The sequence below is a fragment of the Mya arenaria genome, chromosome 8, assembly GCF_026914265.1.
Source record: "Mya arenaria isolate MELC-2E11 chromosome 8, ASM2691426v1".
Lineage (NCBI taxonomy): Eukaryota > Metazoa > Mollusca > Bivalvia > Myida > Myidae > Mya > Mya arenaria.
In genome coordinates this window covers 11,150,819-11,177,290 of record NC_069129.1, presented here as the reverse complement: position 1 = coordinate 11,177,290, position 26,472 = coordinate 11,150,819, and the positions used below count along the sequence as shown (strand labels likewise).

The 26,472-nt window shown below is 38.3% G+C and overlaps 1 protein-coding gene across 1 annotated transcript; it reads right to left on the bottom strand.

Annotated features, from left to right (window-relative positions):
* Nucleotides 1-522: 522 nt before the first annotated feature.
* On the bottom strand, nt 523-23,106 carry LOC128242773 (uncharacterized). The gene is made up of 9 exons (XM_052960087.1): nt 23,067-23,106; nt 15,340-15,447; nt 13,229-13,342; nt 12,233-12,337; nt 9,525-9,595; nt 5,048-5,090; nt 3,283-3,461; nt 2,451-2,558; nt 523-755 (listed from the first exon to the last, which is right to left on the bottom strand). Exons 2-9 carry the CDS (start codon nt 15,416-15,418, stop codon nt 645-647), a joined length of 810 nt encoding a protein of 269 aa, XP_052816047.1. The 5' UTR covers nt 15,419-15,447; nt 23,067-23,106; the 3' UTR covers nt 523-644.
* Between the last annotated feature and the right edge of the window lie 3,366 nt (nt 23,107-26,472).

Genomic DNA, 26,472 nt, shown 5'->3' with positions numbered 1-26,472 from the left:
GTATTTTTGTAATACTCCTTTACCCTTTGGTACAAATAAGCAGGATTACATGTGGGTCACTGATTGCTTCCCTTTAAATTTTCGTTCAGTATATTGCTATGTCTACTATGTACATGCTTTGAAAAAACAAATACCAAAATCAGTGAAAAGGGCACTTGTTTTATGATAAAGTTTATTATATTTTGTGGCTTTGTTTTCGTTTGAAAAATACCAACAAATATGCAAAAACGATAACGCCAATGCAACATGTTCCCCTTAATTCCATTTAATTATGTCGCATCTGTACAGTGCATGTAAACCAGTGGTAAATTGTAGTACGTCATTCATGCTACGTCAGAAGGCAACCAAAGGGGTCAACATTTGTTAATTTCAACGAGAGCCGAATGACGTAATCTTAGAATAGCACAATACAACTTGTTAAAGTGTGGCGTCAGCAGAGTAAAATAATGCCTCACAAGATACACAACAAAAATGTAGTAATAGCAGAACACCAAGATGTATTTGGGCTACAACATTCCTTTATTAACTTTTGTTTATTCCGTAGAAATTACATCTTATTACATTTATAAACTTTACAAATGCACATACGCCATCTTCTTAGTCGATAACAGACTAGGATAGTGTATCATATATAAAAATAAGAGTTATTGAGCTGGCCAATCCAAAATGTAATATTTATCAGCAGCTGGGTAGTCCGTTGTTGACATGGTAACATGGACAATTTTCATTGGTTCTCCGCATCGCTGCGCCGCTATCTATTTATAGAAAATAAATGATTGCGTCATACGTATTGTTTTACGGCCGGAAATACATTTCTCCCACCTCAGATAAGAAGATCCATTAATTTAACCATGCTAGAAATTCTTATCTTGCCCACGGGCGAAGATAAAATGCCCGTATGGAACTTCTTTTTATAGTCACCACATTGTAATTACCTCCCTTGTTGAAGAATGTCGTCTGTAGCGCATCATGGAAACCTTGTCTTGTGGCAATATTTAGAACGCGAGTTAATTATTTCTCGCTTCAAATGTCACCAGAAAACAGTTTTCACACACCTTTCAAGAAATAATGCTTTACTCTTCTTAGAACTATTTAAAGACCGATCAGACCATTTACATACTCTGAATCACTGCGCGAATATCCATGACAACCACGAATTATCGCATATCCATACGCAATTATTTTCACTAAGCACCAAAGAGTTCCAGCAAAAAATACATTTTTACTTAATTTTGTTTAACTGAGGTGGGAGAAACAGCATCTACCATAGCCGCTCGTGTAAGATAGGTTCATCCCGACCCTAGCGCAGGGTGTTTTGAGGAAACTCGGTAAACCTCGTTTCCGCAAAACACCCTACGCTCGGGGCGGAATGAACCTATTTTACACTCTCGGCCATGGAAGATACTTATAATCTTGCCTACGGGCGAAGATAAAATGCCCGTATGGAACTTCTTTTAATGGTCACCACATTGTAATTACCTCCCTTTTTGAAGACTCGTCTGTAGCGCATCATGGAAACCTTGTCTGGTGGCAATATTTAGAACGCGAGTTAATTATTTCTCGCTTCAAATGTCACCAGAAAACAATTTTCACGCACCTTTCAAGAAATAATGTTTCACTCTTCTTAGAACTATTTAAAGACCGATCAGACCATTTACATACTCTGAATCACTGCGCGAATATCCATGACAACCACGAATTATTGCATATCCGTACGCAATTATTTTTACTAAGCACAAAAGAGTTCCGGCCAAAAAATACATTTTTACTTAATTTTGTTTAAATGAGGTGGGAGAAAAAGCATCTACCATAGCCGCTCGTGTAAGATAGGTTCATCCCGACCCTCGCGCAGGGTGTTTTGCGGAAACTCGGTAAACCTCATTTCCGCAAAACACCCTACGCTCGGGTCAGAATGAACTTATCTTACACTCTCGGCCATGGAAGATACTTATAATCTTTTTCGCAACTTTGGTTATTGCCATCCGTTGTGAGTAACTCTAGGCAAATGTCAAGCCAACACGGCTCCCTTAAAGATGCACTCTTTCTCCCAAATAAGCAGTACCACACAATTAATACAAGTGTTTTGATTTACCAAAAAAGATTAATACTTATCGAAAACAAAAGTTCTTATGAGGAATACCGTGTTTCATTTGAAAGAAAGGTGCAGAAAACACGGTACTTCTACCTTCTAAGGCTATAGTAGACCACAGTAAATCTTTAAGCATTCGCCAATCATTTAATATTTTTGCGTTTTCTGCTATTAAATACACGGTTACAATCCTGTTATGAGTAATCGATATTTTCCATAAATGCATTCTTTAGTAAGTAGTTAGGTTTATCATTCAAAATTGTTGTTTGATATATGGAGTATAAATACGAGTAGCACTTTAAAAAACGAACTTTGTATCTCATACTAAAACAGATTGAGCTTTCAGTGTTTGCAAAATTACCTTAAATCCTCCTGCCTCACACTGTATGAATACAGCAGCCAACGTGTTAAAGGGTTCTGTTCCCAGAATTGCAGTAAACGGCGGGATACGGTCACAATTGTCTACAACCTAAACATAAGTATCCTTGTGGTAGTATTAGTATTACACATGGAGTATATAGCGCTTAATAAGTAATGAAATGTAAGGAAATAGCCTTTTTTTGAAATAACCTTAATATTTCACTCTGTATGTAAATCACATGATAAATTACGTCATAAATGCTACGTCGGAAGGCAAGATTTTGCTTGAAATGAACACTTTAAACAAAGATTACTTTACTATCTATTCACCCATTCAAATTAACTAGATAAAAACTAACACGCAAATTTCTTGTATATTATTTAGGGCAAGGTTAAGTACCATATTGTCTTCTCTGCAATTATAACTCCACAAACTTCTACTTGACTGTGGCTTCTTATTTGAATTTCCATCAATTCAGTTCTGTACGCGGCGTGCCTACTGTATTACTAACGTTTGAATAGGCCAGTCGCCAGTTGTCAATCAAACAATAAGTTGACCAATAATAGGTTTATATTTTATATAAAAACACTTAAAGCACATGGTTGCATTACCCAAATGATTTACTGATGTCCTCGACGAGTTGCAGTAATTGCTTTCGCGACTGGTCATTATGAAAGTCCATAAACTTCTGTTTCGGACTTGGCTTACTTATCACTTAATTGTAACTTCATATTCCATATAATTTTGTTTGGGGGCGTGGCTAATTTATCACTCACTTTTGAACTGAAGGTCCATTAACTTCTGTTTGGGGCGTGGCGAATTTATCACTTACTTTTGTATTGAAAGTCCATATACTTCTGTTTGGGGCTTGACAATACTGATACAACACAGCGTCCGAGTCGCCATGCTCGTGGGTGTTGGGGCACACATGTGCCATGGGGTGGGTCACCGTGTTAGTCTTGGCGAGCTCCAGTATTATGCCGTATTTGTTACAGGAATGTGTCTGTAGAGCTGAAATGTATATGAAACTTACAATTATGTCTCCGATTCCCTAGCTGTGTGTACATCGTATCATTCATGCAATTATACGTGTTCGTGTGTTGTACCTTTTCACATAAATGTTGCACGGATGATTTTACACTTTTGCGAGTGGTTAGACTTCTGTGGTGGGGGTTGTTTTGCTGTTGATATCTGTACATTAAAATATATTCGCCATTTTGCAAGCTGGATACTGGTCTTATGGAAAATAATGTTCCTTATTGGAGAGTGTTTTCCTTGATTCCATTTAAGCATTAATTCTCATACCAGAACGTTAATCAAAAGTGAGAAAAAGACGCATGTGGATAAAATACAACGACATTTCAATACACGCACTTATTGCACGTTAAGCTTGACAATATGGTTCACAACAGGTACAACACCAAGCCCTCGTGGTCAGAACCACAGAAAACTCGCGCTGCGCGCCTGTTGTGGAAAATTCAATACCATTTGGAGTGGGTGCAGTAGATGATCTAGGCAATGTCAACTTAGAGTCAAAGTGATAACCGATGAAACATGATCTAGGCAATGTCAACTCAGAGTCAAAGTAATCACCGCTCAGACATGGTCGAGGCGATGTCAACTCAGAGTCAAAGTGATCACCGTTCAGACATGATCTAGGCAATGTCAACTCAGAGTCAAAGTGATCATCGTTCAGACATTACCTAGACAACGTCAACTCAGAGTCAAAGTGATCACCGTTCAGATATGACCTAGGCAACGTCAACTCAGAGTCAAAGTGATCACCGCTTAGACATGACCTAGGTAATGTCAACTCAGAGTCAAAGTGATCACCGTTCAGACATGACCTAGGCAATGTCAACTCTCACCGTTCAGACATGACCTAGGCAATGTCAACTCAGAGTCGAAGTGATCACCGCTTAGACATGACCTAGGTAATGTCAACACAGAGTCAAAGTGATCACCGTTCAGACATGACCTAGGCAACGTCAACTCAGAGTCGAAGTGATCACCGCTCAGACATGACCTAGGCAACGTCAACTCAGAGTCAAAGTGATCACCGTTCAGACATGACCTAGGCAACGTCAACTCAGAGTCAAAGTGATCACCGTTCAGACATGACCTAGGCAACGTCAACTCAGAGTCGAAGTGATCACCGCTGAGAGATGACCTAGGCAACGTCAACTCAGAGTCAAAGTGATCACCGTTCAGACATGACCTAGGCAACGTCAACTCAGAGTCAAAGTGATCACCGTTCAGACATGATCTAGGCAAAGTCAACTGAGAGTCAAAGTGATAACCGTTCAGACATCTCTTAGGCAATGCCCACACAGAGTCGAATTTGTAACCGTTCAGACATGATCTAGGCAATATTTGCTCAGAGCCGAAGTGATCACCGCCCAGACATGATCTAGACAATATCCACACAGAGTCAAATCGAAGTGATGGCTTAGATATGATCTAGGCAATATTCACATAAAGTCAAAGGGATTACCGCTCAAACTAGGCCTAGGCGATATCAATTTATATCTCGGCTACTGTGATGTTTCTGGACATGATACTAGAAACGGAATTGCACATTGAATAGAAATACCCACGGGCCAATGTTGTTGTGACGGGCGCTGCTGTTGTTGTCATATCCTGAAAAAGTAATTAAATTTTGATTTTTAAAAAAAATATTAATTATTTCAAATAATGTTTTAAATACACCAACTGTGTGATTTGGAAAAACACTGAACACAAATTAAGCACATCATATACACAGTCAAACTTAAGGAAACAAATTGTATATGTTAAGAACATCTTTGTATTGAAATAATAATAATTCAATTTTGACGAAGATGTTAGTAGGAACAAGGCTAGGGCCTGTAAGAAACTTAAGGGGAGGCACAAGATGACGACACTTAAGGGGAGACACAAGGCTAGGGCCTGACAGACACTTAAGGGGAGACACAAGACTAGGGCCTGACGGAAACATAAGGGGAGACACAAGGCTAGGGCCTGACAGACACTTAAGGGGAGACACAAGGCTAGGGCCTGACAGACACTTAAGGGGAGGCACAAGGCTAGGGCCTGATGGACACTAAAGGGGAGACACGAGGCTAGGGCCTGATGGACACATAAGGGGAGACACGAGGCTAGGGCCTGATGGACACTAAAGGGGAGACACAAGGCTAGGGCCTGACAGACACATAAGGGGAGACACGAGGCTAGGGCCTGATGGACACTAAAGGGGAGACACAAGGCTAGGGCCTGACAGACACATAAGGGGAGACACAAGGCTAGGGCCTGATGGACACTAACGGGGAGACACAAGGCTAGGGCCTGATGGACACTAAAGGGGAGGCACAAGGCTAGGGCCTGACAGACACATAAGGGGAGACACAAGGCTAGGGCCTGATGGACACATAAGGGGAGACACGAGGCTAGGGCCTGATGGACACTAAAGGGGAGACACAAGGCTAGGGCCTGATGGACACTAAAGGGGAGATACAAGGCTAGGGCCTGATGGACACTAAAGGGGAGGCACAAGGCTAGGGCCTGATGGACACCAAAGGGGAGGCACAAGGCTAGGGCCTGATGGACACTAAAGGGGAGACACAAGACTAGGGTCTGACAGACACATAAGGGGAGACACAAGGCTAGGGCCTGATGGACACCAAAGGGGAGGCACAAGGCTAGGGCCTGATGGACACTAAAGGGGAGGCACAAGGCTAGGGCCTGATGGACACCAAAGGGGAGGCACAAGACTAGGGCCTGACAGACACTAAAGGGGAGACACAAGACTAGGGTCTGACAGACACATAAGGGGAGACACAAGGCTAGGGCCTGATGGACACTAAAGGGGAGGCACAAGACTAGGGTCTGACAGACACATAAGGGGAGACACAAGGCTAGGGCCTGATGGACACTAAAGGGGAGACACAAGGCTAGGGCCTGATGGACACTAAAGGGGAGACACAAGGCTAGGGCCTGATGGACACTAAAGGGGAGACACAAGGCTAGGGCCTGATGGACACTAAAGGGGAGACACAAGGCTAGGACCTGATGGAGACTAAATGGGAGGCACAATGCTAGGGCCTGACAGACACATAAGGGGAGACACAAGGCTAGGGCCTGATGGACACTAAAGGGGAGGCACAAGACTAGGGTCTGACAGACACATAAGGGGAGACACAAGGCTAGGGCCTGATGGACACTAAAGGGGAGACACAAGGCTAGGGCCTGATGGACACTAAAGGGGAGACACAAGGCTAGGACCTGATGGAGACTAAATGGGAGGCACAATGCTAGGGCCTGACAGACACATAAGGGGAGACACGAGGCTAGGGCCTGATGGACACTAAAGGGGAGGCACAAGGCTAGGGCCTGATGGACACTAAAGGGGAGACACAAGGCTAGGGCTTGACAGACACATAAGGGGAGACACGAGGCTAGGGCCTGACAGACACATAAGGGGAGACACAAGGCTAGGGCCTGACAGACACATAAGGGGAGACACAAGTCTAGGGCCTGACAGACACATAAGGGGAGACACAAGACTAGGGCCTGATGGACACATAAGGGGAGACACAAGACTAGGGCCTGACAGACACATAAGGGGAGACACAAGGCTAGGGTCTGACAGACACTAAAGGGGAGACACAAGGCTAGGGCCTGATGGACACTAAAGGGGAGACACAAGACTAGGGTCTGACAGACACATAAGGGGAGACACAAGACTAGGGTCTGACAGACACATAAGGGGAGACACAAGACTAGGGCCTGACAGACACTAAAGGGGAGACACAAGACTAGGGTCTGACAGACACATAAGGGGAGACACAAGGCTAGGGCCTGATGGACACTAAAGGGGAGGCACAAGACTAGGGCCTGACAGACACATAAGGGGAGACACAAGGCTAGGGCCTGACAGACACATAAGGGGAGACACAAGGCTGGGGCCTGATGGACACTAAAGGGGAGACACAAGGCTAGGGTCTGATGGACACTAAAGGGGAGACACAAGGCTAGGGCCTGATGGACACTAAAGGGGAGACACAAGGCTAGGGCCTGATGGACACTAAAGGGGAGAAACAAGGCTAGGGCCTGACAGACACTTAAGGGGAGGCACAAGACGAGGGCCTAATGGACACTCAAGGGGAGACACAAGGCTAGGGCTTGACAGACACATAAGGGGAGACACGAGGCTAGGGCCTGACAGACACATAAGGGGAGACACAAGGCTAGGGCCTGACAGACACATAAGGGGAGACACAAGTCTATGGCCTGACAGACACATAAGGGGAGACACAAGACTAGGGCCTGACAGACACATAAGGGGAGACACAAGACTAGGGTCTGACAGACACTAAAGGGGAGACACAAGACTAGAGCCTGACAGACACTAAAGGGGAGACACAAGACTAGGGTCTGACAGACACATAAGGGGAGACACAAGGCTAGGGCCTGATGGACACTAAAGGGGAGGCACAAGACTAGGGCCTGACAGACACATAAGGGGAGACACAAGGCTAGGACCTGACAGACACATAAGGGGAGACACAAGGCTAGGGCCTGATGGACACTAAAGGGGAGACACAAGGCTAGGGTCTGATGGACACTAAAGGGGAGACACAAGGCTAGGACCTGATGGAGACTAAATGGGAGGCACAATGCTAGGGCCTGACAGACACATAAGGGGAGACACGAGGCTAGGGCCTGATGGACACTAAAGGGGAGGCACAAGGCTAGGGCCTGATGGACACTAAAGAGGAGACACAAGGCTAGGGCTTGACAGACACATAAGGGGAGACACGAGGCTAGGGCCTGACAGACACATAAGGGGAGACACAAGGCTAGGGCCTGACAGACACATAAGGGGAGACACAAGTCTAGGGCCTGACAGACACATAAGGGGAGACACAAGACTAGGGCCTGATAGACACATAAGGGGAGACACAAGACTAGGGCCTGACAGACACTAAAGGGGAGACACAAGGCTAGGGTCTGACAGACACTAAAGGGGAGACACAAGACTAGGGCCATTACAGACACTAAAGGGGAGACACAAGACTAGGGTCTGACAGACACATAAGGGGAGACACAAGACTAGGGCCTGATGGACACATAAGGGGAGACACAAGACTAGGGCCTGACAGACACTAAAGGGGAGACACAAGGCTAGGGTCTGACAGACACTAAAGGGGAGACACAAGACTAGGGCCTGACAGACACTAAAGGGGAGACACAAGACTAGGGTCTGACAGACACATAAGGGGAGACACAAGGCTAGGGCCTGATGGACACTAAAGGGGAGGCACAAGACTAGGGCCTGACAGACACATAAGGGGAGACACAAGGCTAGGGCCTGACAGACACTTAAGGGGAGGCACAAGACGAGGGCCTGATGGACACTAAAGGGGAGACACAAGGCTAGGGCTTGACAGACACATAAGGGGAGACACGAGGCTAGGGCCTGACAGACACATAAGGGGAGACACAAGGCTAGGGCCTGACAGACACATAAGGGGAGACACAAGTCTAGGGCCTGACAGACACATAAGGGGAGACACAAGACTAGGGCCTGACAGACACATAAGGGGAGACACAAGACTAGGGCCTGATGGACACTAAAGGGGAGACACAAGGCTAGGGCCTGACAGACACTTAAGGGGAGGCACAAGACTAGGGCCTGATGGACACTAAAGGGGAGACACAAGGCTAGGGCCTGACAGAAACATAAGGGGAGACACAAGGCTAGGGCATGACAGACACTTAAAGGGAGACACGAGGCTAGGGCCTGACAGACACATAAGGGGAGACACGAGGCTAGGGCCTGATGGACACTAAAGGGGAGAGACAAGGCTAGGGCCTGATGGACACTAAAGGGGAGACACAAGGCTAGGGCCTGATGGACACTAAAGGGGAGACACTTACTTCATTAATAGTTTTAATATTACTTCATTAATAGTTTTGGCTACTTGGCTTGTCCCTGAAGTGTCCATAGCAGTAGTACACTCTGTAGAATATTTACAAAGAAAAGTTAGTATCAATATTTCTATGTTTATCGGAACTACTCTGTTTCAAGGTTACCTTCACTGTGGTCGATGTTGGTATAGTTGAAAGAAACCCTTTAAGATAGGCATCTGGATTAAAATCGTCAACTGTAAAATGAAATGTTGATTAATCACTCATCCGTTTTGTTAAAAATAAACAATTTGGGGCTGTTGAGCTTTAACATGTACACTGCAGCTATTCCACACTAACATGGAAAAAAGTAACTAAAATAGTTCAGATGATACTACCAGCGTGAATATCAGTACTTCGTTGCCTTGACTTCACTGCGCCCTATAAACATTCGGAACTCCATGGCCATTCGTATCGAAAACAACCTCGGATGTATTTGGACGGTTTACATACTGAGAAATAAGTATGTATAAGTCCGCGGATTGTAGATCGCGTAGTAATTTAATTTTGCAGTTAAAGCTAACGACTTAGATCTTGGTTATCTTAATTATGTTTGCAATGATAAATTCACTGGAAATCAAATTAAACTTAGATCAACAAATATAAGTTAAACTAACACATTTAATTTATGATATAATTCAAAATATTACAAACTACTTCTACTGATGTACCGGCATACATCCGTGGTTGTTTTCGATAAAAAAAATGATAGGAATTCCGAATGCCAATAAACGGGTGTCATTTTCTGTTTTGTTCCAAAACAAGTATCTTATATTAGACGAAAAAGTGTATGAGCCTTGACTTATGGCTAGATAATAGCATGAATTTGAATTGAATAATGAAATAAAAAAAATACACATGTGCCCATGGGATACTCAACAACATGGGCGATATAAACTATGACACAAGACATAACATTGATGATTTCCATGCATGGGTGGACACATTGAAAGAAATGCACACAGTGCATGTCCATTTTATACGTATTTTGTTTCGTTCCAAGTACTTGCCACTTGCCAACGTCATGAAGTTCCACGTGAACCTAATCATTTCATATGATGAGTCTCATTCGAGTCTATATGCGTTTTTTTTTTCAAAAAAAAGAAAATTAACAGATAAGTTGGTCAAATTGCCTCCATGCTGAATATGTATATATATTTTGATACTATATATATTGTTCCCCAGGTTATTAGCAAAGGCGGCCCCATTCTCGCTTAGAATACAACCTACATTTTCAGCCAATGAGATTGCAGATAGGCAAGCATTAAGTAGTAGACTTAATCATTAAAAATTTCAACGTTCACGGGTTTATAAAGGTCCGCCTACTGCCACTCATCCGATACACACTCCCTGCGTCAGATTTTGCGTCGACAATGTATCAGCCAATATAAAGGTTGTATTCCAAGTCTGTAAGATGACATGAAGTGAATTCTTAATGATCGCTACGCTCACTCCGCCCATTCTTAATCATTGCGAATTCACTTCATGTCATCTTACAATTACGAAAAACAAGTTACCCGATTGGACAAAAATACTTTCAAGATGAATTTAGAATACAACCTACTTTTTAAGCCAATAAAATTGCAGATATGCAACCATTAAGCATTAGACTTAATCATTAAGAAGTTCACCTTTCGTTGGTGTTTAAAGGTTCATCTACTGCCACTAATCCGATACACACTCCCTGCGTCAGAATTTGCGTTGACAATGTTTTACCCAATGAGGTTGTATTCTAGGTCAGTTAGATGACCTGAAGTAAATTCTTAATGAATAGTAATTATTATTCATTAAGAATTTACTTCATGTCATCTAACTGTTACCAAGTTATCATTTTAACCTCAGCAAGCTGAAATACGTACAAATGAGTGTTAACTGACTCAAGTTTCGAGAAACTAAAGATAATTAGTGTCACCCATGGTGTATGTGACGCGTTTATAAGGCCAGAGGTAATTTCAAGGTGATGAACGTCATTTCTAATTTCTTGTGAAACGTTTTTGGTAACTTTGGTAACTATGATGAAAAAAAATAACAAAAAGTGACTACAATTTAAGACCTATATCTGCTTGTCGAGGTTAATAATTGTGTTGAGAACACATATGTCCGAGCATTCCGAAATCCTCAAGCATTTTCTTTCGAAAACAACCTCGGATGTATGCCAGTACATCAGATAAAGGGGCTGTTCTTCGTATGGTGAAAAAGCGAAACAAAGAAAATTGTCGAAAACTGACATAAACTTTAAATCGATGTGTACAATGCATTGAAACTTACAAACTGAAGTACCACATAGTTTACAATTATTTATTGTTCGCTGTTTTTCGTATTATTCCATTAAAAAGGACACTAGGTATGTCTACCGAGTAGAATTCATTCCTTATGCGTGATTGGCTAGTCTATGTTATCACGTGATATTACCAAGTTAGGTATATAGTTTTTATATTCCAACTGTGTTGGGTAAGCTCTTGTAGCACAGTGGATTCAACACTGGTCTGCAATTTTGGCGACACAGGTTCGAACCCGGTCTCCGACTCGATTTTTTTTACATTTTTTTTAACAATTATGATATCAAAGAGTAAAACATTTTATTAAATAATTGTCCTGAGATTCGTAACAGAAAAAAAAACTTTGTTTGGTGCCAATCTGGTGTACAGTCCCTTTAAGATACCCAAGGATAAAGTCATGAAGTTTAACTGCTAAATTGAAATCTCTACGCGATCTACTTGCAGCATAATTAAAGTGTATACATTTCTGACATTGTCAACATTGTATACATCCGAGGTTGTAATCTATAGAAAATGGCCGAGGGTTTCCGAATGAATTCCGGGAATAGTCCATACCACATATTTTGCATGTCCTTCTGCACGCCGCACCCGCAATGCTGCAGAAATTCCGGGCCATAAAATCCGCACATATGCTCGTGTTCAACTCGTCATAGCAGTCACCTGTAAAAATGTCATACAAAAGTGTTTTATGTAAACTTTATGTAAAAGTCCATAGCTAAAAATATTGATAATATGATTATGTATTGTATTCAAATGCAACAGGCAATCTGACTTAAAACAATGTTTACAGTATTATACTCTTTTTGGTCGATTTTGTAACCTATTACTCTATATCTTAAATTCTTAATTTCTTGCTGTATTCCGCATCTTTTAAAGATATCATGTATAGCATTCCAGAAAGTTGTCAAAAATGGACATTTAATAAAGAAGTGTTCGTAGTCTTCTACTTCATTACAATAAATACATAAAGGGCAATCCTTCAATTTCCAAGTAAATAAATTTAAATTCGTTCAATAACCATGAATGTAAGGCTTTTCATAAAATTGCTTTATGTAGATTTGATATATATTTTTATTCGTCATATCTTTAAAAGGTTTATTTTGGATACTTATTAGTAATTTTGGATTGACGTTTGTGTTTGTAGATATATCCGATGTAAGAGTTTCTTTCCAAGTGTTAGAAATTGCTTGTTTTAAAATATTTACATCTTCAATCCAATTGTGTTTATTATTTAGCTAATCAAGAATACAATTAGCGTCTAAGTTGCCCGAATTCGAAAGAATATCGTTTATGTATATAGTATGTTGGAATCAGAAAAACTCAGATGTATGTTATTATTTGTTGTAGTTATTTCTTATTAACGAAATATATACTTAACATTAACATAACATTTATGGTTGATCGTGAGACGGACCGACCAACGGACCGACTTATGAACAACCATTATAATAGTATATTGTGTCATTGTGTGATATTAAAACAGCCAAGTGAAAAGTCCCCTTATTTATACCGTTTTATTTAGTACACATTCAGCTCATAGGAGTGACTTACACATTTTGCAGGTGACAGGGCAGCTATGGACCACAAATTCCCGCAATTGCTTACATGATGAGTTGTTCAGAGTTCCACAGTCGTGTAAAATGGAATCGTAACATGCCCCTGAGTCTGAAATAAATAGATAGTGAATGTATTGAACCGACGCACGTAGACAGCCTTTTCCAAGAAAAACTTTTAAAGGGACTCGCTCATGCTTTCATACCAATGGGGAGCGAGCCTACGCCGGTATAGTCAAGGAAAAAATAAAGAAAGAGACAACAACACCACTCGCCCACAAGACCTCATTCACAAAAATAAAAGTAACTTAACTTTTAAGCCTTTTTGTTGTAAAGCCTTTCTAACGTTATTTAAATCGTGGACTTCAAAGACCATATTTGAGCTTAAATCAACATTTGTTGAAGGATTCCAGCCGTCAGTTTCTTAGTTTTAACAAAGCCCGGGCTCTGTGTGAATTTAGAGTTTACTGTATATAAAGACCAGCGGACCCCTTCAGGGTCGAGCATGCTTTTCTCTGAAGGGCTCTGTTGACCTTGTTTGACGTCGCACGTTACACTGGTTTCCATGGATTGTCGCGAAAATTGACTCGTTCCAAGACAAACAATAAAAACATTGTCAAAACGTTCAATCTGCGAAAGTGCAGCTTTAAATGTCAAGAAATTTTGAACTTTTCATCAACAACAGGGTAAGTATAGCCTTTCAAAAAGGACAGAAGTACAGATTTCTACCTAGGGTTTGCGTCACAATCCAGCAAAGAGAAATAAGTGTATGTATACCCCCGACAAACGAAGTTCGAAGGGGGTATATTGGGGTCACCCTGTGGTCGGTCCGTCGGTTTGTTGGTCGGTCCGTTGCAATTTACCTTGTCCGGAGCATAAGTTAAAAACTACTGGATGGAATTGGATTAAACTTCATACAATGATAGAGCATAAAGAGAGGAAGTGCAGTGTACAATAACCATAACTCTATTCTTGCCTAATACTGAGTTATTGCTCTTTGTTATTTTTTTCTGTCCGGAGTATAACTTGAAAAGTACAGGATGGAATTCATTGGAACTTCATACAATGGTAAAGCACAATGAGAGGAAGTGCAGTGTATAAGAACCACAACTCTAATTTAGTTAATTACTGAGTAATTGCCATTTGTTTGGGGGTTTTTGCTGTCAAACTTTTTTCCTGACATTAACTTGCAAACTACTAGATGGAATTTATTAAAACTTCATACAATGGTAAAGCACAATGAGAGGAAGTGCAGTGCACAAGAACCATAACTCTATTTCAGCTAATTACAGAGTTACTGCCCTTTGTTACTTTTTTCTTGTCCGGAGCATAACTTGAAAACTATTGGATGGAATTTAATAAAACTTCATACAGTGATAGATCATAATGAGAGGGAGTGCCGTGTACAGGAACCGCAATTCTATTTCAGCCAATTACAGTGTTATTGCCCTTTGTTACTTTTTTCTTGTCCGGAGCATAACTTGAAAACTACCGGATGGAATGTAATATTACTATAAATCATAATGAGAGGCGGCGTTCGGGGCTATTAATCACCTTCAGTGATAGCTCTAGTTGTATACTGAACTTATAACTTACAGTGTGTGTATACCACGTGATAAATTGCGTCCGAAATGCTACGTCGGAAGGCAATATTTGCTTGAAGAGTTTAAACAAAGATAACAATCACTATTTCTTCACCATTTTAAGTGATCAGAAATAGAGCGCAGTCTACACCGCTAACGGAGCCCCGCCATCGGTCTTTTACCAGAGTTTGATTGAGAGTTTAGTTTCTTAAAACACTTCGACAAACCATTTCACAATACGGCCGTCTGACGGAGCACTGTAAAAACATTATTTAGGAAACAGGTTAGTCGAAGTGTTTGATGAACTTTATGACCTTTTCAAACTTCGGTAATAGAACGAATGTAGGGCTCTTTAAGCAGCATAGACTGTCCTTTGCTTTATTGAAAATGGTGTAGTGAAAGAAAAGTTATCTTTGATTTAAGTCTTTATTTTAAGCAAAATGTTGTCTTCCAAAGTAGCATTTATGACATAATAATTTTATCACATCGTATACACAAACTGATCAATGGCTGTCCTTGTACTTACTGTCGTCAGAAAGCAAGTAGGGGTGAGTAATTGCCATCACGTTTGCGAAGACAAACAGGTACACCAGGAAAGTTGACATCGCGTTGTTTTGGGGGCCTTTTCCTGCTGCTATGCATCCGGGAATTAGAAGGTAATAAATATAAAGAAAATATAACTTGATATAGTTTACATATTGTATTACAATGATATGAAGGAATAATTTTATAGCATTGTCAACCGCCTCTTATGAAATGTAATACTATAAGTTACGTGGTTAGTAGGTGACCGCGAACCTTTACAGCATAGCACGTCGACAACCTGTTGACATGTTTAAATGTTTATTTTTTTTCAACGGAATATTCATAGGAATAGGAAAATAGACGCCATTACGATATAAATTTGGTGACCCAATATGGAAAAATATGGGGTCACTGCTTGACCAGTCCTAGAACAATGGTGTTGCGTCTTTTATGTTAGAGGCGTGATTCTCTGTCGCGGCTTCTGTCATATAGCAAACTATTTTATCTCTCCATATGTACAGACGACGTCGTGTTCGACGGCAGCGCCAGTAGAAAAAGAAATGACAAGAAATATTTAAGGTGGAACGCGACTATGATTTTTTTTTCGAGTTACTGTCTGAAAATTGGTATACGAATAGAAGAGCATATGCCCAGTTAGGGACTGTTTTTACTTTTTCAATATTCGGAACAGTTTTGAATCTACGAGTTTTCAAAATATACCACTGACGTCAATTTTGAGACGTCTGTCATATTTTTGCGTTCCAGCTACAATAACCGATATTTTCATCAATTCTTCGTTTACAGCTATGAAATTTCAACATCAAGTGCGTCTTATGAAAACGTGCACGCACATATATTTTTCGTTCTCTTGTTTTACGTTATTTATTTAAAATTCGTCTTTAACGTCATTTTTCGCGGGAAAAACGGCGTCGTGCTTCGCTGAAAAAAGTGCGCCTTTCTTTAATTCTTGAAAAAAACTGCTCGTTTAATTTTTGATTTTTTTAAATACATGTATTCAATGTTTAATTACAAATCGCCTGATATCAAAAAAGGGTACCTCACCGACTTCGTTTTTGCGCAATATCAAATAATCTAACCCCTATACCTGTTTCTTTTTCAATACGTAGTGTATTTAAACGTTTAGCATGACGTTAATCGAATTGCGGCTATTTTAATGAGAGGCTTTTTTAATTATTAAGCAATCTTATTTGCCAAATTATAATATTTTGATAATACACAACAATAATCGTTCCAGTCACTATGCTATGAGCTGTGACTATGCTGATTAGTGCTTTGTTTTTTTATATAATTATACATCTACAGTAATAACACAACAATAAACGGTTCTACTACTTTATTAGTTACCAATTTCTTTAATAAGTATCAGTAGAGATCTGCAGTTATAATGCTCTAAACTAAGCAAAAGTATAGTAAATCCAGTGTGTGACACTCATTTCATACACAAAATATAACTAACAAACCAAAAAATGATAATCGACAGAAATCTGTATTGTAATAAGCACAAACGGATCCCGGCCGGCAGTAGAGGGGGTGCAGCCCCCACCCCTCCCCCTTAAAATCATCAAAGTTTTCTTCTGTATGTCACTATCGGAGAAAAATGTAATAGTATACAGATCTATAAAATACGCAAATATAGAGTTCAGTGTCTTGAATCTAAGTTTGATGTAGTCAATCGGTTATCGTTGAATAAAAACATATACAATTAATAAATTCCACTTATATTGGTAACCATATTATTGACTAAGTTTGGTAGTGAATATAACTCTTGAACATTTTTAACGAGGGTCATTTGTTACGCAACGGTTTGGGGAGGGTGGGGGATGGTCAGTTCTTGACGTTAAAAAATGATCGGTCATTCTTTGAACAGAAAGAAAATGACTCATGTGGTCAATATATAACGGGGTCAATCGGCGTTATTTTAAAGCACATTAAAGTTTTAAAGTGAAACTCTTATTCAAATCAATTTCCACATGTATAACAAACATTTATTTTGACTGATAAACCCTTGCTTCTTACTTAATAATAAACTCATACAAAATATTATTCACTGATTACAAGATTGTAACTGTTTATTTAATAGTAGAAAGCGCAAAAATGAATCATTTTTTTGGTGAATGCTAAAGAATTTACTATGGTCTCATATTTCTTTCAAATTAAACTCGGTATTTTTCATAAGAACCATTGTTTTCGATATGTATTTATTTTAAAAGGCATATTAAAACAATAGTATAAGTTGTGGTAAATCGTATTTGTGTTTAATACTTGTGTTTGCACTGATTGTAAATGATCACATTGAATTGTTTCTATTATCTCATCTTATTAAGGGTTGTTAGATCACATTGAATTGTTTCTATTATCTCATCTTATTAAGGGTTGTTATAGTTCACACAAATGCACTCACATGAACGCACGTATACGCCCACATACTCGTACATGCACGCACGCCCATACACACGAACACACACACACACACACACACACACACACACACACACACTATGATAAAATATATGTTCCAAATGGCTCAAATGATGATCTTAAAGTTAATGTTTTAGTGCAGTAAAATGTTTAATTTTGTTAATCAATGCATTGTTTGTTTTAATCCATAACGAGCTATTTTGTTTTCCTGACTTTACCACGCAATCAAAGATTCTCGTGCGTTCAAGCAAATTCATGAGACAACTTTCAGCGATGCATTCAATGCCCATGATATAGAAGCCAACATAGCTACCTTATCCCGCACTCAATGTCCCTGCCGTGCGTATTGTACACGCGTGCGTGTGGGCGTGCGTGTGTGTGTGCGCGCGCGCGCGAGCGTGTGTACATACATGCCTGCGTGTGAGAGCGTACATGTGTGTGACAGCGTGTGTGTGTGTGCGTGTGTGTGTGTGCGTGTGTGCGTGCGTGCGTGTGTGCGTGCGTGCGTGTGCGGGAGCGCGAGCGCGTGCGAATATATGTATGCGTGTGCACGCGTGCTTGAGTGTGGTATGGTGTGTGGGGTGCGTTTTTACGCGTGCGTACGTGTACGTTTTGTGCGTGTGTATGTAAGCTATAACAACCCTTAACAAAATGAGCTTATAGTAACTATTTAAAGATGCACACTTACTCTCCCATCTCAACTCAACTCAATATCTTAATTTTCCCCATGGCTTGACATATTCATAATATATCCAAACATTGATAGACATAGAACATAAATAATATTATATACAATAATAGTACAGTTTAAAATTATAGCATATTGTTGTCAAAATATTTATATAGGTAGGATATAGCTATATATATAAGTATAAATAAAAAGCTTACATTCTTCATGCAAATAAAATAAGTCTATTTGACTTCCATGATAGTAAGGTCGTGTGTGATCTGACGCTTGGATGCAGAAATCTTGTCGAAAACTAAGGTTCTTATGAGAAATACCGAGTTGATTTGAAAGAAATGAGCATAAAACATGGTATTTTTACATTATGAGATTAGAGTAGACCACAGTAAATATTTTAGCATTCACCAATGATTTATTGTTTTTGTGCATTATGATATTAAACACGCGGTTAAAATCTTGTAACCAGTATTTAATATTTTCCATAAATGCATAATTGAGTAATAAGTTAAAGTTTTATTAGACAAAATTGATCTTGTTATAAATGTTTATGCATGGATTTTGGATAAATGGATATATGTTATTGATCAGTGGTTCATTCAAAACTAAGCTTTTATTAGCGTAAATAATAGTACGATTTACGTCATGCTAAACGTTTTATAACAATACGTAATGAAAAAGAAACAGGTATAGGGGTTAGATTATTTGATACTGCGCAAAAACGAATCGGTGAGGTACCCTTTTTTGATATCAGGCGATTTGTAATAAATCATTGAATACATGTATTTAAAAAAATCAAAAATTAAACGAGCAGTTTTTTCAAGAATTAAAGAAAGGCGCACTTTTTTCAGCGAAACATGACGCCGTTTTTCCCGCGAAAAATGACGTTAAAGACGAATTTTAAATAAATAACGTAAAACAAGAGAACGAAAAATATATGTGCGTGCACGTTTTCATAAGACGCACTTGATGTTGAAATTTCATAGCTGTAAACGAAGAATTGATGAAAATATCGGTTATTGTAGCTGGAACGCAAAAATATGACAGACGTCTCAAAATTGACGTCAGTGGCATATTTTGAAGACTCGTAGATTCAAAATTGTTCCGAATATTGAAAAAGTAAAAACAGTTCCTAACTGGGCATATGCTCTTCTATTCGTATACCAATTTTCAGACAGTAACTCGAAAAAAAAAACAAAGTCGCGTTCCACCTTAAACCATTGAACTCTCACTCTGGGTTGGATTCAGACTGACAGCAAAAGTAAGCGTTACACTGAAAGCGCAACGTTGCTTGCTTTAAGGGTAAAAACAATTCACTAAGGCGTTGTTGTTTTTAAATTAACTTGTGCAATATAACCTAATTTACTAATTCAGAGGCATAACCGAAAATGAAATGATATAATCATAGTCGAAATGAAATCTAAATCTTAGTTTCTGGCAACGAATTTGTCATGTGATAAAATATTCTGACATTCGATGCCATTTTCTTTGCCATACGCTTGCTTTAAAACTTTTTTAAACTCGTTTCATAAAATGTATTATTGAATGGCAACTCATAGCATAGGGAAGTTACTATATATAGTATTAAACTTATCATATGATAAGAATGTTTATAATTATATTATTATAATTTGATTGCCATATACAATTATACTAACTATGGTTTTTCCTTAAAAGGCTTGACTTACCTTATTAATCAAAAACCCGGTTATAAGACGGTTTTGTAGCTTTGAGACTCAGAATATTTAAAGATTAATATACGCATATATATTTTACTGAAATCCTGCTTTGTTTTAAACAAACTTCAGAAATATGCCAAAATCCACCACATTTCTTGTCATTTCCAACAAAATAAAGAATCAAATAAACAGAATAAACGGAATAAAACTAAAGCATGAGTCTTACGGTACTTGTAATCTTAATTCGTGACCAGCTATCCTATATAATAAAGACCAAGAAACACTTTCTACTCACTGACTTTAATTAAATCCTATTAAATATTTGAAAATCTCTTGTCATTTAATTTAAAGACGCACGTAAATTTATCTTATCTTTAAGGCAATGATTAACTTTAATAACTTAAAATGATGTTTAGATATGGGCCAAGTCTATGCCGAATAGTCATGTCAGACACTAGATTTACTTCTAATCTCCTCAGTATTTCAAGAGCAATTTGTAGCTTATACAAGGATCTGAAGAATAAGGCCAGTGCACGAAATTATGATTGATTCTTTATTATCGATTCAACATTAGAATTAATCATCCCTTTATATACGTGAGTATGCAAATTGTTAAGTGATTTTTCAGGGAAGTTCGTATTTCGTAAAACAACGACAATCAGTTCAAAATGATATTTGAACGATGATATAATTTCGTAATATTTATGTTCGGGCTGTTGTTTTCGTCTGCAGTTTGCTTTGTATGAAAGCATTTTTTTCGAACACTCAGCTTTAAAATTCAAGAGAACGTTTGAAAAACAGGATTATCATTTTTCTAATAAACTGTAAATCTTTGTTTTCCAAATTTATCTAAACTTGAAACCTTTTTGAATTTCAAATGATATCTTTGAAAGTTTGTCTTGGTCAAAACTGAGGTTTTAAGTTTCGATCAAGGGGACGTTACTTCAAAGGATTTTAAAAGTAGTTCCTAATGTTGATATTTTCATTCCTCAGTGTGCAGTGGAAAATTCCAAATATGATATTTTCACTGTTGTTGTATCAATGATAAATCCCCATATTTTATCACAAAGCATGTAAGAAATTGAAATAAAACAGTCAGACGTTTTATTTATAATGACAAAGGCCTCCAAATTCTCAAAAACGTATATACAGGTAAATATAACATCTGTTCACTGAAAGGGCACGCCCCTTTTGAATACTCTCCTACTGCTGAACATTGGACACGCTAGAAACTAAAAGCAATATGAATACATGCAGGAACTATGTTTTTACATTTAAACATGTCTTTATTTATTTAGCTGAAATAAGTTATCATTAGAATAGGGTTTGGATTAAAACTTACTTTACCGCATTTAAGATACTCAAAAGATAAATAATGTTAGTTGCTTTCCTTGATTAACGGACGAGCGTTACATTATTTAAAAGAAATATCAAAATGAAAAGAAAAATGAGTAGGAGACCGGGTTCGAACCGGTGTCTCCAAAATTGCATACCAAGGTTGTAACCACTGTGCTAAGCAGGCTTATCCTACGCCGTTGGAATATTTAAGCTATATACCTAACTTGGTAATATCACTTGATAACATCGACTAGCCAATCACGCATAAGAATGAATTCTACTAGGTAGGCATACATAGTAATCTTCTTTAATGGAAAAAATACGAAAATACTTCGAAAATAAATTAAAAGTAAATTATGTGCTACTTCATTCAGTTAGTTTCAATGAATTGTACACATCGATACCAAGTTTATGTCAGTTTTTGACAAAAAAAAAATTCTCGCTATCTCATCATACGCACAGGCATCTGAATCATTGTTTGTCACTAAAATGTTGTTTAAAACCATTTTGGGTACATACAATGAGATAAACAACACATCTGAAGATATTTAGTGTCTTTGATATACAAAAAAGAAACAAGGTATGTAACTCAAACTTACCCGATTTCACGGTAGAGTCCAGTTTTATGCAAATTTCTCAACCAACATATAAACGATCCATTTTTAAATAAGTGACATGGAAAGAAAAGTCAATTACCTTTAAAATGGTGTGCGATATGTTGGTATAACTATAGTGTCTTTAGACAAACAAGCATAATTCAATGTCCAATTCTCGTGTTTTTCTTTAGTCGGAAAGAGTACAGCAAATTCAAATCTTCAATTTCCCCCCTGTAAACAGTACTAAACACAGACCTATTGAAGTTATTGTATGCTTCAGTGTACAGATTTATTGTACAGTGTACAGTGTCTATTTAGACAAATCGAGATTTTCTGACTTTGTAAAAGTGCCGTAATTCATAGTTATTTATGCTAGATAGTTGGTATGAGTGACCCCTTTGATGAATCTGAAGAAAAAAATATATATATTAGGTTATTTTAGGTAAAATGTCACTAAATTTTTTAGAGGTCAAAATTCAGCACATTCCCTTCAAGTCAATGTGCTCTTTCCGACTAAAGAAAAACACGAGAATTGGACATTGAATTATGCTTGTTTGTCTAAAGACACTATAGTTATACCAACATATCGCACACCATTTTAAAGGTAATTGACTCTTCTTTCCATGTCACTTATTTAAAAATGGATCGTTTATATGTTGGTTGAGAAATTTGCATAAAACTGGACTCTACCGTGAACTCGGGTAAGTTTGAGTTACATACCTTGTTTCTTTTTTGTATATCAAAGACACTAAATATCTTCAGATGTGTTGTTTATCTCATTGTATGTACCCAAAATGGTTTTAAACAACATTTTAGTGACAAACAATGATTCAGATGCCTGTGATCATACGGTGTATAGCCCCTTTAAAGTCGAATATTTTGAAGAATACTCCATCCCATTGGCTCAAAAATAATTCCAGCCACCACGTGTTTCCTATTGAAAAAAAGGCAAAATCGATATAATTAATAACAATTATTGCTCCAAATCACGTACCAGTTAGGTAAGATATTCCTGTGACATCTGGCCGACGCCAGGGATAAGTGAAAGCTCGCTAACTGGATTTCATGATAGTAGAAATATTGGCCCAGTTATGAAGTGCTTATGTATATAAATTTACCAATGATGATAAGGCATGTTAATTGGACGTCATGTTTGTTACTTAAGGACAAACAATTCAGCTTATCAAGAGATACTTTTTTGTGACGAAATATTTGGCGAAGGACTATTGCGGCCGTAATATAGTTAGTTTCCTATTTTACTGCCCCATAATAAAAGGGATGTTTACCTTATCAAATTAGCGTCGGGTGGAAAAATAAGCGAAGGTCGGGAAACCGAAAACAAGCTTTGATTTTGTTACGCATAAAAGATTTAGTTTGTGAAGGAAGTTTAACAAGTAATTAAATAGCGATGGTGTGTATTTCGTCCGATTTTTCTAGATGTTCAAGTGCTCAAACATTATAATGGTCAAATTATTATGGTTTTGTATATGTATTTGAATACGCCAATACTGTACATGTTTATGCATTTATAATATAATTTAAGTGTATAATAATTAATCCATTTAGACATGGTAGAATGGTAAGGAAATATAAGCAATTCACACTTGATAGACGTTTTCTTGAAACAATGTACACGACCTTTGTTCGCCCAATTCTCGAATATGCTGATGTCGTCTGGGATAACCTTATACAAGCTGTTGAACACGATTTTGAACAGATCCAACTTAAGGCACTGCGAATTATCTCGGGTAACACACGTCTGGTTCTTCTAACAAACTCTACGCAGAAACAGGATTTCCTACGCTTAGCTCAAGAAGACGCATGCATGGATTAACTCTTTTCAACAAAATGAAACACAACTTAACTCCTACATACATATCATTTAAGTACCAGAAGTGGAAGCGGCACGATATCACACAAGAAACCCATTGGATATCCGTTTTCCACGATGCCGTACACAGTTTTATTCAAAGTCTTATCTACCCTCTACTATTGCATGGCCTCTAAACGCCAGCTCCATCACTTAACGGTGGTGCAAAGAAAAAGAGCTGTGGACACTTCCGTGGTGGAGCTGTGCCCTAAGTTGTTGTGGAGCTGGCGTTTAGAGGTCGTGTATTGTGTCATGGAACGACCTCCCTCCTGAGATTCGCGACTCAGAAAGTGTATCAGTATTCAAATAAAAAATCAGCGTTCTCTTCGGTAAGACTTCAATACCACCCCATTTCTACAGTGGTGATCGCTTTTCCAATATTCAGCATGCCAGGTTAAGGACTCATTGTAGCAATTTGAAAGAGCATCTCTCCTCATTAAACATTATCGATGACCCACTCTGTACATGTGACGAACAACTGTTTGAGACATTGAGACAACTGCACAGTTCCTTATGTATTGTCCTAACTACGCTGAACAAAGATCTGAAATGGTTGAGAACCTTCAAGCTTTTATTCCTATTTCCACTGACCGTCTCATGGACGGTGATTCTAGTCTTGACGAGCAGTCAAACGTGGCTATTTAGCAACGAAGTGCACCGTTTTGATAAAGCAACTGATCGTTTCACTCCATATTTTTATGTTTTATTACTACTGCGAGTTGAATTTCCATCAAGGCCTACACCGATTCTTTGGGCTGGGCGACCTTACTACCTTACTTTCTTCTTCTCACTTTCCTTTCCAACCTATTGTCTCAATACATGACTACACTAACAAACAGAACCCCTTCATGTTTCTTCAACTCGAAATACTTCAGCAGCTTACTACAGTATATTTGCAAATGTAAGTTTCATACATAAGATACTTCATCTTATAAGAACAGAATTAGGAATATTTGTAATTATGTGAGAAAAGCATTTTGTCAAACGTAGTTCAAGTATTAATAATACAAGTTAATGTCACAAAGTTAAGTTGATTGTCCTCACTGCCATTGCTAATAACATTATTGAATCATTAATGATACAACTTAATATAATAAAGTTGTACCATTACTAATAAATTATATTATTTATTTATACTTTATTGTTTCAGGTTATGCCTTTATTTTGTATATTTTTATTGTATTATATGTTTAGACACCTGACAATAATATGTTTATTCACATATGCATTTAGATATCGTACTATTTTATAAGCTTTCATAACTGTCTGGCCTGTTCTGGTCATGCGTCGATCGTTATCTTTAATGTATGACTGTTGCTCACAAATTGGTCAACATGTCTGACATATTTGTATGTCAATGTATGTATTCACTTATTAAACAACTATGCTATGTCTTTAAACTGTTTTTGAATATCCTGAATTTCGTCCTTTTAAATGTTAAGACTGTTGTTCCGACAATTGTGCACATCGAGAAAAAACTATTGTCACAACAGAATGGGGATTAAAAATTTAGCCTGCTGATTGATTTGCTATTATTTAACAAGTATAAATATGGCACTGACGCTATATTCGCCCGACTTTTCACGATATTCACGAGCACAAAAAAATCTTCTTTTCGTGGATATATCGTTAATGCTTGACTAGTTGCTGTCAAGTCGATCAACAATTGTGTAAGAATAATGATATGATTGTTTTAACAATACTTAAATCAGTCAGAAATGTATTTATATATTATATTTTAATAAATTAAACCGAATATCCAAAAATAAAAAGGTGCTTAACCTGCCATAATGGATATCTCAAAAGAATGAGTTTTAAAATCCGAACAGATTTAAATGTGTATATGAAACACATTTATTTTCATTCATTTAATAAGGAATTAACTCACCTTCATTTATATGTTAATTTTGATGCTTCATTTATAATGCGGTATACGTTTTTTATGCAATAAACGGGACTCTGTACGCAGGAAATCAAAATTCGCCATTTTTAGTAATCAGACGATCAAATTCGTTAGAATAAATTAAGGCACGCAGACGCGTAGCTGCCTATACGTGAGTATGCGGCTGAATCCACATGATTCTGACACAAAAAGAAAAAAAGTTGCAGTATACGTGCTTGACTACATGACTCCTAAAACTGTCAATTTTCCAGTACTATATAAAGCATCTCAGAACGCCCAAAATGCACCAGATTGCACCAGGTTTCCAAAATATTCCGAGGGGGCATGCCCCCAAACTCCCCTAGCACAATTATTAATCCACATGAATAGAGGGCTAGCTATGACCCTGGTATGCATTGGATAGAGGGGTTACAGCCTCATTGGGTCAACGGGTACAAACACTTAACATCTTTGCTAATGAGACTATACAATAAACCTGGGAGTAAGTATTATTGGTCCCAGAATAAACATTCTCTTTAGGAATGTAATATCTTACGCTTAAGGTAAGTATTTAAATTGCCATCCCTCAAAAGTTCTTAGAGCTTTGATTCCAATGGCGCAATAATCACCATCACAAATTAAAGGAAG

Bases quoted from the DNA above. Each gene is read 5' to 3' on its own strand.
- LOC128242773 (XM_052960087.1), bottom strand. From the start codon at position 15,418: ATGTCAACTTTCCTGGTGTACCTGTTTGTCTTCGCAAACGTGATGGCA. The intron at 13,343-15,339 runs GTAAGTACAAGG...TATTTATTTCAG, and splicing joins CTACTTGCTTTCTGACGACA to ACTCAGGGGCATGTTACGAT. The intron at 9,596-12,232 runs GTATGGACTATT...TTCATTTTACAG, and splicing joins AAGGACATGCAAAATATGTG to TTGACGATTTTAATCCAGAT.